Source organism: Sphaeramia orbicularis, chromosome 24, assembly GCF_902148855.1.
Source record: "Sphaeramia orbicularis chromosome 24, fSphaOr1.1, whole genome shotgun sequence".
NCBI lineage: Eukaryota > Metazoa > Chordata > Actinopteri > Kurtiformes > Apogonidae > Sphaeramia > Sphaeramia orbicularis.
The window spans coordinates 25149530-25162147 of NC_043979.1; the positions used below are offsets into that span (position 1 = coordinate 25149530).

At 39.1% G+C, this 12618-nt stretch overlaps 2 protein-coding genes and 1 long non-coding RNA gene across 5 annotated transcripts in view; 2 read left to right on the plus strand and 1 right to left on the minus strand.

The window, feature by feature from the left end:
- Window positions 1-4828, plus strand: batf (basic leucine zipper transcription factor, ATF-like). The gene is made up of 3 exons (XM_030128489.1): window positions 1-239; window positions 1141-1245; window positions 4085-4828. Exons 1-3 carry the CDS (start codon window positions 177-179, stop codon window positions 4289-4291), a joined length of 375 nt encoding a protein of 124 aa, XP_029984349.1. The 5' UTR covers window positions 1-176; the 3' UTR covers window positions 4292-4828.
- On the minus strand, window positions 4728-5870 carry LOC115415062 (uncharacterized). Its single transcript, XR_003934760.1, has 2 exons — window positions 5745-5870; window positions 4728-5596 (listed from the first exon to the last, which is right to left on the minus strand). It is a non-coding gene; the product is annotated as an uncharacterized LOC115415062 (long non-coding RNA).
- Window positions 5541-12618, plus strand: part of flvcr2b (FLVCR choline and putative heme transporter 2b) — a 25534-nt gene continuing 18456 nt past the window's right edge. Inside the window, exons 1-2 of one of the 3 annotated variants that reach the window (XM_030128488.1) lie at window positions 5541-6542; window positions 9426-9567. In XM_030128488.1, coding sequence (XP_029984348.1) covers window positions 5964-6542; window positions 9426-9567 — 721 coding nt within the window. In that variant the 5' untranslated portion in view covers window positions 5541-5963. Of the gene's footprint in view, window positions 6543-7937; window positions 8694-9425; window positions 9568-12618 lie in introns of those variants that run through there. The other 2 variants (XM_030128486.1, XM_030128487.1) reach the window with 2 other exon arrangements.

The window sequence follows — 12618 nt, forward strand, 5'->3', positions numbered from 1 at the left end:
CAAGTTTCTTCTCAGTGCTCGTTCTGGTACAAAGACTCTCTCTCTTTCTCTCTCTCTCCCCCTCTCTCTCTCTCTCTCTCTCTCTCTCTTACACATACTCACACACACACACATATACGCTAAAACACAAAGCAGAAGTGGACAAAGACACAAGGTTTCAGTTGCCGTGGTTGGCTATGGCTCAGGGTTCTGACAGCAATGACACAAGTTACAAGTCTCCATCACCTGGAAGCAGACCGGTAAGTGTGCACTTGACTTTATTTCACTCATCCATCTCTTTGCCGCTTTCATCGCTCTGAGTTTAAAGTGAGGGCATATACACATTTCCATTCGAAGTTTTCTTCTGGATTGATTGCTTAATGCATCTTTAGTGGGCAGCAACACAACCTGTGAAAAGAAGCACCCGTTCTGCCTCTTCTTCACAGTTTCTCTGAGTGTTTCACATGCACACATGGGCTGAAGGCATGACTCCCCTAAAGTGTGGGCTTTTGTGAATTGCACAATTCATCACTTGTCCAACTAGTGGGAATCCATTGTTTCTGCAAGTCCTCAAACTGTGAATGATTTGAACGCTTTTGGGAACAGATAGTATGTGGAACATGTACGTTTCTTTGTTTCTGCTTTCACATGTGCTAAGTTCCAGCTCACTGTTGCCCATTTACTGGCTCTAGATGAAACCTTTAGATGCTTTTTTACTTTTATATGAGTCAGTTTGGCTTATGACCTTATGTGGATGCATCAGTATCCAGCAGCATCAGTTCTATGGTTTTTCATGCAAACGTTATCAGACAAATGTGCAGATGTTAGATAAATATTTTCTTATGTCTTTTGATGTAAAACTGATGCAGCATTTGAGATGGATTAGTTATTACGATACCAAGAAAATCAAGCGTACAGGACATGAAACAGGGCGTGCGTTATATCTAACTGTGACTCAGCCACTCCCTGACCCAGCCCTTCACGTAAAACTCATCTTCTGTCCAACTGTCACTATGACAGATGACACATTTTCACACTTAAAACACATCAAATCGTACCAGTGACTTAAACCAACCAGAACAGTGGTCAGTGGCTTCTTTTGCCTTTACCTGATCTTTATGTAATTGCGCACACTTAACCTTGTATCTTCAATTTTATCAGAGCTCTTCAGATGATGTAAAGAAGGTGATGAGGAGGGAAAAGAACCGGATTGCAGCTCAGAAGAGCAGGATGAGACAAACCCAGAAAGCTGACAGCCTACATTTGGTGAGGAGACTTCACTCATACATCAAAATAAACACTAAACCTGAGTACAAACGGGTAAAAAAAAAAAAAAAAAGCACATAAAAATGGCAGAAGTGCCAACCATAAAAACACTGCTTTTTCTGCTGTAGACAGAAAAACCTATATTATTTTTTTGCTTTAAGATGCTCTGCTTAGTCTATCAGTCTTCATGATAACTTAAAGTAAACATTGTGAGTGTTTTTAATCACTTTTAAGCCTCTGAGAAATGGTTTGTACTATATTTACAAAGAGCTACCTGACCATGTGGCGATGTGTCATGGCTTCTGTTGAGCTGCACACTTGGACACCGCTCTGTGTGTTTGCAGAAGCTTAAGGAATAAATTAGCACGTGTGGGCATCACTCCCTTTTGCAGCAGAATCCAGCATCAGAGACTGCAGCGCTGAATGTGACAAACCAAGTGTGTCTGCTCTCGCTGCTTTGTACATCTCTGCCATTTTACCTTCTTGTATCTGCTTTCATGTAATTACAACAATTGATCAGTTTTATCTTATCATTCTTTTTACATGCAACAAAATGATTCCTTTCTTTTGTCTCTTAGTGTGTTAATTTGCAGATATTTCTGAATGAGAATCTGCAGCTCCAAACATTCTTAGTTTCTTTCTCCTGTTCTGCTATCAATCAACACGTAGCTGCTCTGTTTCATAACATCCGATAATTGCTGTCACTTACATCAGCCAAGTTTTTGCCCTGTGACTACTTTACTGTGCACTGTCACTTTGACGTATTTGGTGCAGATGTTTCTGTGAACTTTATCAGATTAACTGAAAAGATTTTGACCTTAAAAACCCGCATTGTAGGCAGTAGTAGATCTAGCATTTGTGATCTGAGTACATGACAGCTCTTCCCATGCAGTTCTGTGTATCTTCATCAATCTCTTTAAACTGTGTTAGTGTCACTGAGAACACCAGGAGACCGCAGAGCATATTTTGTGGTTTTGCTGTCATCGTCTCACTAGATAAACAGGAAGGCGAATTTTCCCTCTCTATGACAGCATAGGCTTATTTCCTGTTTCTTCAGTAGTATTTTTTTTTTTCTTCTGTGTAAATGAGCTCGAAATTTCATGTCGTGGGCAGCAGGGGAGAAAGGCAGTCACTTCTTGTAAAGTGCTGATAGCAGTGGGCTGTATTTGGCTAAGTGACGCATGCACCGGGGTTTGCCCAGAGCCTCTGTGACAGTAAGGGCCTATAGCTCTGTATTATCATCCCTGGCCACAGTGTGATGACCTTTTCATTACCAAAGTGGAAGATTTCTACCTTGTTATTTCCACTCTAAAGACAGAAAAAATCATCAACCTCTGACGTGTTGTTTGCTCTACTTTTGTAAAAGTCATGATCAGCAACTTGTTTTAAGGCCGTTATAGTAGAAAATATATCTATACACAGAAACAACACATGGAACTGTCAGCAGTCTGTGGTGCTGCATGCAGTTTGCAGTTTTTACACATTTTGCCACAAGTTTGAGATGTTAAACTGTAGCAGGTTTTTGACTTGTTTATGATTTAGCACCTTAACTAGGCTTTTGGGTTTGATCATTTTCCGAGTCTACAAAAAATATCATAAAACATCATTTAATGACAGTATTTCTTACTACTTTTGTTGGTTATGTTGACATTATAATGCCAACTCCATAGCCAACCAGCAGTTCTACTGAACACCAATTAATGTTGCATCTAACAGCATCTAATATACCAAGCCAGGATTTTAGAATGATAAAACCAATTAACATGTGCATATAAAATTATTATCATACTGTCTGTATTTACTTGTTGGTATGTTTCGGAAATTTTTAAGTCCTTTCAAGCAACATTTAGCCCTAAAAAATAATGATAGCACCAACTTTAATGAAAGGAATTGGAAAATTAACTGAAACAAATATAAATATAAGGAAACAATACACAATTTAACTGTAGATTTGAAAAGTATAACTTTAACCCATAAAGACCCAAACCTCCACTGGCAACCAAAACCATTTACTGATGTAAACTGTTTAATACCTGTTGATCCACTAATCCTATCAAAACATGAAAATAATTCATGTAAAATGCAGTTTGTCATCTTTTCATGGTCATCAGATATGACCCATTTGGACGTTCAGAGGCTCCGTAGTTACCATGGAAACACCGTGATCTTCTACAACACTGATTCCACCAGTAAAACCCATGGAGTTGGATCAATGACAGTGGATGGAGACACTGGGTTTATGTTCAGTTAATGATAGATTTTACACAAAAAGTCACTTTTTCTTCAGTTTTGTCTGTTTCTGATATAATAACCCTCTATTTTAATCTGAGCTTTCCTGAACATCTACATGATCAGTGAATTAAATACAGGAAAAAACCTGATTTTCACTCAAAAAATCCCCGAAATACAGAGGATAATATTACAATAAGTGGTGATAAATCACTTAAGAAAGGTTCAATACAGAGAAAAATTCATTTGGGAACAGACACAAAAATACTGTTGGGTCTTTATGGGTTAATCTTGCTTAATCTCTTACTTCTGCATGGAATAAATACCTTTTCATAATGCTATTATTTATAAAGCTGTCATTAATATTTCAGCGTCCATCCATGAGTCAAAAAAACAAGATATTGTTTTTACAAACACATAAACAAAAGGAAGAGAAAAGCAGAAAATCCAAATCTGTTTGGCACAGGTTAACAGATTTTCAAAGGTGTTTTGGATGCTTTAACAATACCTCTTCTTCCAAAGAAACAAACTGTTATTTTACTGAACTGACTGGCATGTTGTAGAAGTATAACAAACAGCTAAGGTTTGCTTTCTTCCTGTCTGTGTTCAGGAAAGTGAAAACCTGGAAAAGGAGAATGCTGCCCTGAGGAAGGAAGTGAAGCAGCTGACGGAGGAGGCCAAGTATCTGACATCTGTGCTGAGCAGCCATGAGCCTCTGTGCACCGGCCTGGCCCCCCAGACCCCTGACCTCCTGTATCCTCCTCATCACGGCAGCTACCACCACCAGCACATCGCTGTATCACACTACCAGCACTGACCTCATGTGCTGCGAACAGATGACTGACCTCAACGGAGAGTGAACGACAGGAGCTGTGTCTAGAAAATGTCCATCATTGTTCAAAAGTGATCAAGGAGTAATATGAAAAGGCTAATATTTCTGCCAAACAATGACAGTGTGGAACCTAAACTGTAACATACTGCATTCAGAGCTATTTATTTTGCTTCTCCTCATTTTCTTGTCCTAATATAATCTGATTAATAATATCAGTGATCTGTATGTGAATTTAAATGTCACAATGAGTAGGATTTCCAACCAGTCTATGTTTACAATGGGAGAAAAAGCCAATCTAACGTATGTTAAGGTGACTCAGAGGATATAGTATTTTTGTAAATTGCTTGTTTTTAGTGTCATAGAGAGCACCTTCATCATCCTGTCACGTTTTAACTTTCTCGTGTTTTCCATGTGTTTTTTCGTCTATTCACTGTATAGATATAGTTTCAGGACGCTCAGGAGCTTTTGACAGATGTGATTGTTGACAAGCAGAATGTAAAAGGCAAAAAGTGTGGAAAAAGATGTACCAAAGTGTGATGAAAAAGAAGCGGCTGACAGTGAAGAACGCTCATTCGGGTCTTTGACTTCTGTACCGGTGATGATGCTGACCCACAGAGATATATTTATTAAATGTGATGCCTTATGGGTGACCATTTCTGGCTTAATGTGTGTTTTTCTTTGTTGTGGTGGCAGGGTGTGTGGAGTCTGTGGGGTGCTGATAACAGGAAACATGAGAAAATACCCTAACATGTTTTATTCTACATGATCTAGTCTGTAGATGGCAGTGTTTACTAGTATGTTAGATGAAACTACACACACACAAACACACACACACACACAACAGATGGAAAAAACATTCACTCATTCACGTGATAGTGAATTAGCCCGATTTTTGTTCTTGGATGCAAATTAGTTGTTTTTTTTTTTATATATATATCTGGATGTTTACATAAAGTAATAATATGTGCAGATCTGTACTAATCTAGTCAAAGTAGTGCGGTTATAATAAACTATTTCTAATGGGGTTAAGGCTGTTTATGACACTAAACCCGCATATTCACAATACATAACGGAATATGCAGACGTTTTCTGACCTGATTACATCCAAACTATGTCAGATCTCATTTTTACAAACACACTTTGTTCTGACACAACACAAAGATCGGTTGTGGATGAAACCCCGCCCTTGAGCTTGATTCAACCGACTCGTTTTAAGATCCTGAAGCGGTTTCTGATCCGGGTGGAGGGTCGGAGTCGCTCCTACACGTGCTGGTACTTCTGAAAGTCGACCTGAAAGGACAATGACAATACGAGAGATTGTCAGGTGTATTTTTTCCTGATTTTAAGCGAATATTCGAACTCTAAGAGGAAAGAGGAAATGAAATAGAGGAATCGAGAGTGAACGTGAAGTGGAAGTGTAGAGTTTTTAAGTGCTTACATGTTTACTTCAGGGACAGCTAGTACATTTGGGTTTAAACAAGGGCTTATTTTAAGGTGAAATCATGAAGTTTTAAGTCTTGTTGTTGTTGTAATACTTTCGGAAAGCGCTGACTAGTGTTTTCCGTGCGCTTTTAAGTCACTTTATTTACAGTTTATTCACAGACAGCAGACCGGGAACTTTGTACTCCATGAGTTACCAATACTGAGGAGGTTAAACATGAGCGAGAATGAAGCGTTAGGAGACACTAAACTAAAAGACGGGGAGACTAAGTTGGACTTGGAGAACCATGTCAAAGCGGAGGAGGCGGTCAAGTGTCCCGAGGATCAGAGGCAGCTGGCCGGGCAGGAGCCGCAGCCGACCCGCCTGTACAAACGGCGCTGGATGATCGTCCTCCTGTTCAGCTCCTACTCCCTCTGCAACTCCTTCCAGTGGATCCAGTACGGGATCATCAACAACATCTTCATGAAGTTCTACAACGTGGACGCCTTCACCATAGACTGGATGTCTATGATCTACATGCTGACATACATTCCCTTCATCTTCCCTGTGACCTGGCTGCTGGACAAGAAGGGGCTCCGGGTCATCGCGCTGGTGGCCACTGCTCTGAACTGCGCCGGGACGTGGATCAAAGTGGCCAGTGTCAGACCAGACTTGTTCCCCGTGACCTTTCTGGGACAGTTCTCCTGCTCCTGTGCGCAGGTTTTCATCCTCGGCATGCCGTCGAGGATAGCATCTGTGTGGTTTGGTTCAGAGGAAGTGTCCACCGCCTGCTCCATTGGAGTCTTTGGGAACCAGGTATGCTATGATAATAATTAAAAAAAAAAAAAAAAAAGACAGAAAGTTTGTCCTCTGGGGTCATATAAGCTCCTCATCCACTTCATCACAGGTTTAGTTGTCACGTTAAAACTCCTCTAATCATCCGGACATTGCCACGTCTGTTGGACACGCTTGCGTAATTACGCACGTTCAAGACCTTTATATCTGTGCGTATAGCAGAGCGTGACATACACACGTCCCCCCATTAACTAATGCTGTACTTGTACGCTTCCAGCTATGGCTACAATTCAGCCAGAAAGTTATGAAGCAAATGTCTTTAACCTCCTAAGACCCAGCTATGGGTTTTCTGTCCACATTTGTGGACAAGAGTTTCACAACTTTATACACAAAAAGAAAAGAAAACTGTCCACCTCAAAGGACATTCCATAAAAATGTTAAAACTGCATCTGGAAAAACTGTTTCATCATGATGTTTCTAATATAGGCACTTATTTAATAAAATTTAAAAAAAGCTTGTACTTTGCTGATATTTCCTGGATCTCAGGAGGTTAAAAGAACATAAGCATAAATATATAACTCATCAGATTAATGGGGTCTCATGTCTGCATAAACACAGTCTGATGTACTATTGAAGGGAGGAATGAATGAAACTGGATGGGATTAAACATGTTGTAGCCCGAGGGCATTTCCCAAGACGCACATGGACTGCCAAAAAACAGGATCAGCATTTTTTTTTTTTTTTTTTTTTTTTTTTTTGCCACTGGTAATATAAGTTCACAAGTATCAGAATTAACACTTTTCAAACACATTTTGAACAAACAACACTTGAGTCAGCTAACATTAACTCCCAAATATCACTGGAAAGTCATCAAGTTAGCGCTGGGAAGTGTGTCAAACAAACATTTGTAAGCTTTTGTCTTGGATGACTTATAGTGAATGTGTTCATACATCTGGTGTAATAGGTCATGTTTGGCATTTTATAATCAAATAATAATTATATTTTGTTCAAACTGTCTGTTAGACCATAATGGTTTGAAGAAAATATTAATTTCATAGAAACCACATTGCAGAACTGATGACCACACCTACTTCTTATGAACTTATAGGATGTTTTAGTAAAAATTTTTAACACATATGGAATCATAGTGGATTAATTACAAAGGTCAGGAAACATGCAAGTAGATATAATAGAGAAAAATACTACATCTGGGGTCAGTAAAGTCAAAGGAGGCAGGAGTTAATTTTGGGAGATTTCCTATATTAACATCACATGACAAGACAGAGGACAACAAATATGTGACCATGTGGTAATGAGGCCCAGTGCCATCACATGCAATGAGTTGTGAATGAAATGAGAGCACTGACCTATCAGTTGTAACATCATTTCCAGCTGTGCCTGCTTTCTATCTTATCTGAGACGAGCACAATTTTGCACCAAGCTGTGAGGACACAAGCTCCAAAAGACTACACAACGCTCTGAGGCTCCACTCACGTTCCTGAGGCCCGCTTCAGGACAGTTGAAATGCCACAAAACAATGCTCTCAAAGGCAACCATGGAAATTCTGAGCTTGGTGCTGAAGAATGGCAGTCCATGGCTGTAAAGAATCTCGCTCCAGGCTTTGTTTCACTACAGTGGAGTCCTGGACCTTTAGGCACAGCCATCTCCATCGACTCCCGCTTGGATGTCAAGGATGTGAATGGTGACCAGGCAAAACTGGTCCCAAAGGCTGAGACCAAGCTTTACCATCGTCGCTGGGTCATGCTGTTTCTGTTCAGCTCCGTCTCAGGCAGCAACGCCTTCATGTGGCTTCAATATGGTATCATCAGCAACATATTCATGCAGTTCTACAATGTTGATGCTATGGCCATTGACTGGCTGTCGATGATCTACTTGCTCACGTACATCCCTCTTATCCTACCCGTCTTGTGGCTTCTGGACAACAGAGGCATCCGGGATGTCGTCCTTGTCGGTTCAGCCTTCAACTGTATTGGTGCATGGATCAAAATTGGTAGTGCTAGTCCTCATCTGTTCCCAGTCACCTTTTTTGGCCAGTTTGTGTGCTCGGTGGCTACTGTGTTTGTTCTTGGAATTCCTTCTTATCTTGCTTCAGTGTGGTTTGGAGAGGAAGAGGTTTCCACAGCTTGTTCCATAGGAGTTCTGGGAAATCAGGTTTGTCCGAGTATCTAATGTATGAGCATTTATTTTTATATCTGCAGCAGGGATCCTTATGTTAAGCCTTGGACTGTTGGACCGCTGTGTGGAGATTATACAAGGCTGGACTGAATGCCAGAGTCACATAGGGGCTCTGGTGTCTTGGTGTGAAAGTCCTGAGGAGATTGTGTTAACTGTTGGATGAATCCTCCTTGTTACACTTTCTCTTGAACACATTGTTCCCAACTGTAAGGTTTTATTTGCTACTTTCACAATGAATTAATGTGACAAACTTCTACACCCATAAAGAAATGATGGTAAAATTAGTTTGTAGAGTTATATGTTGTGGCTAAATCAATTTTCATCAGGTTTCTTAAATGATTTTTGCAACAAAAAATAAATTATTTCTTAGAACTAACAGTTTTAGATTTTTTAGAACTGCAGATTGTTCATTGAGTTTCAGCCCTTCATTCTTCTTTTCATCTCATTTTTATGGTTTCATGTTTTTGGGATATTACATAGTGAAAACAAGCACATTGAGTACACTAATGCTCAGATTTTGCTGTTTTATGATGCAAGCTGAAGAAAAAATAGTAATTGATGAGAATGATCCTCAGATCAGTGTAAAGATGTGGAAAATCAACAGAGTTAAATGCCACTTTAATTAAAAGGGCATTTTTAGAGGGAAAATAATTCAGCATTTAAGGTAGTTACTTGTAAACTCTGTATATTTGTGTTGTTTTCTTCCAGTTGGGTATCGCCATTGGGTTCCTTGTACCTCCGATCCTGGTGCCGAATGTAGACGACATGGATGAGCTGGCTCACCACATCAGCGTTATGTTCTACATCACAGCAGGCGTGGCTACCTTACTCTTTATCCTTGTTGTCTTCGGTAAGAATAGTCATACAACACATCACTCAGATCTGCTATGTCACCTTGCTGACTACTAACACAGTTATGTGGCAATGATAGTGATGCAAAAGATTTGAGATACAAAGCTCCTGATATACCGACAGACCTTTTTCACTGCAGACATGTCAAGTCATTATAACAACAAATGCTTGTGTAATTCCTTTAAATTCACAGTAAGTGTATTAGTTTCACAGTATTAGTTTGTATATATTGGCTACTGGGGCATGAATTACAATTCCGAAGGAAAAAAAGGTAGTTTTGTGGGTTATTCACAGCTATTTAACCAAATTTCTAAAATAAGGAATACATCTGAAACTCCATGCATGAGCACCTTTAGGGGTAACTGAGGCGTACAGTTTGTACTTTTCACAGTTTCGGCACAGTGATTTGCATAAAATGTAAAATGACGGGATTTCACTGCACAGCAAAACCAAGGACTTTTTGTGAATGGATAAAAATGACAGACACCCACATCATTAACATTTTTAGACTTACAGTACTAAAAGAAAGCATGTGGCTTACTCATGTTTGCTTATTTAGAGGATGTCTGTTCTCACTTAAGTAGACTTTGGTATTTCTCCACACACACACACACATTTACAAGCTAAAAAAAAGTAGCAAACAATGTTGGAGAAGGAGCACTTTTCGGAATCAAAAGAGGATGTTTTTTAGGATGTTTTCTTTGGTTTGGGACATGCATGTCCTCAGGAAACAACAAAGAACTCCAAGGCACTCTCTCACAAAATGCCTAAATGTACAACAAACATTTCCAAGCCTTTACAACCCAGACTGCACTCTGTTACTCTTTCAGTTAAATAAGAATAACCTCAACATCAAATTGACTTTCTATTTGAGGAAAAAAGACTGACTGTGATGCTGACCACTGCATTAGTGAGCTCTGCCTTCCCTCTCATAAAGAAAACCTTCCTGAAGGCCAAAAGCAGATCCAGACTTGTTCCAACACAGGGGACAAGTCTGGACTGTGTGGATGTGCCTCATGTCATCACTTTCGTCATCATGTTGATTTTGATATGAATCATCTAGGCCTTCTTCTTTTTTTCCTCAGGCCAATGGGATTACAGCTTTTAGAAGATTTACAAGATGATGGTTTTAATTTACAACAGATTTCAACTCTGACAAGAAGCACTATTCAGTGGAAGTGCTGACCTGCAGGTCTTCAGCAACACAGATCCCTCCCTGAAGGGTAGAAGGACAAAAAGCTGCTATTGTTGTTCTAGTAAAGTCAGGAGACATGTCACGAGAATGAAAAACCAATTCAGCATACGGACATTGGCAGTGTTATTTCCAAAGGTGTGTTTTAGTTAGGTGTGTAGGTAGGTAGAACAGGAATGTAGAGCTGACACACAGGCTTTAGTTTAGAAAAATGCTGTGAAACAGTCGATTGCAGTATATGTACTAACGAAGTCAATTATTCTTTGCCAATCCCAGTATTTCCCCGTTACATTCTTATGTCAGGAACAGTTTCACACAACGGCTGTTTCCCAAAGTCATGGATCCTTCCTTAGAAGTCACGTTCTTCCTTCATAAACCAGACAAAAGTCCTTCCTACTGATCGACATACACTCATGAACCAGAAATGATCTGGACCCAGTTCATTGGTTCAGTAACACTATGACACACAACACTGTGCAAAAGTCTCAGGTCACCTTTGGCTTTGTTCTTTTTTAGGCTTAAACTGAGCATGCATATTTATTTCTCCTTCTCCTTTCTTCAGATACAAGAAGAAAATACAAGAAATATATGCACAGCCTTAGAAAACTGAACTAAAAGGGAGATCACTCAAAATACGACCACTTTGGATAACAGAAGCTTTTTTCCTGAGACTTTTTTTTCCTGCTATACATACTTCTCAGATATCCAGACTGTGTCTTAATACAGAGACTGAGAAATGCATATGGGTGGTCATTATAACTTTACTAAACTATCAAACCTAAACTGATGCATAAGTGACAAATTTACAGGGGTAATAGTTAAGGTGAGGCAGTATTTACCAGTTCTGCAAACTTATCAATTAAAATTTTACCCCAAATATAGTTTTTTTTTTCTTATATTCAGTTGTAAACAATGAATTTCTGATGTTCATATTTCTTAAACTCTTAATTAAATCGTATTTCACTATATCATTTACTAATAAATTCATTTTATTCATTTAGATCATTCATTTTATCCTCCTAAGACCCAGGAAATGCCAGCAAAGTACAAGCTTTTTTTGTTTTTTGTTAAATAAGTGCCTATATTGGAAACATCATGATGCAACAGTTTTTTTCAGATGCAGTTTTTAAAATTTTTATGGAATGTCCTTTGTGGTGGACAGTTTTCTTTTTTGTGTATAAAGTTGTGAAACTCTTGTCCACAAATGTGGACAGAAAACCCATAGCTGGGTCTTAGGAGGTTATAGATGATGTAATTATATTTACCTCCTCTATTGTGCTTTTATGCACTTGATGCCTTCCTTTCTTAATATTTCTTTTATTATTTTATTCTCTCTACATGCTGCATTAATTTATCTATATGTACATTGAATTACCTTGTGTTCAGTCAGTTCACCATTTATACTGAAATCCATTTTATACTTGTGATGCTATTGGCTCTGTTTTGTTCTCAGTTGAGCTTTTATTTGCAGCTGTGGTTGGCTTGTTTTCATTTAGACTCTCACAGGGGTTTGTGGGTCCACAAGAGCATCTTTGAAATTATTCAGAAGGGAGGACTCTGGATCCTGGACATTGGAACAGTCCTTGAAATTTGACAATGTAGTTTTATTTAAAAGAACACTTGAAGAATCCTTGTTTGACTTTGAGAAACACCAGTTGTCACAAAATTTGACGCAGTCATTTGCTTGGATATATGGATGAACTCAGCAGACTTCTGTGGCATAGGGTCAAAGGTCAAAGATGCTGTGACCTCATGTTTGTCAATAATTATAATATCTCAACTACACCTAAATGCATTTTTTTCTGATTTGGCACAATTATTAACATTTTGAAAGTCAAAGGTCAGGTTGTTGTGACC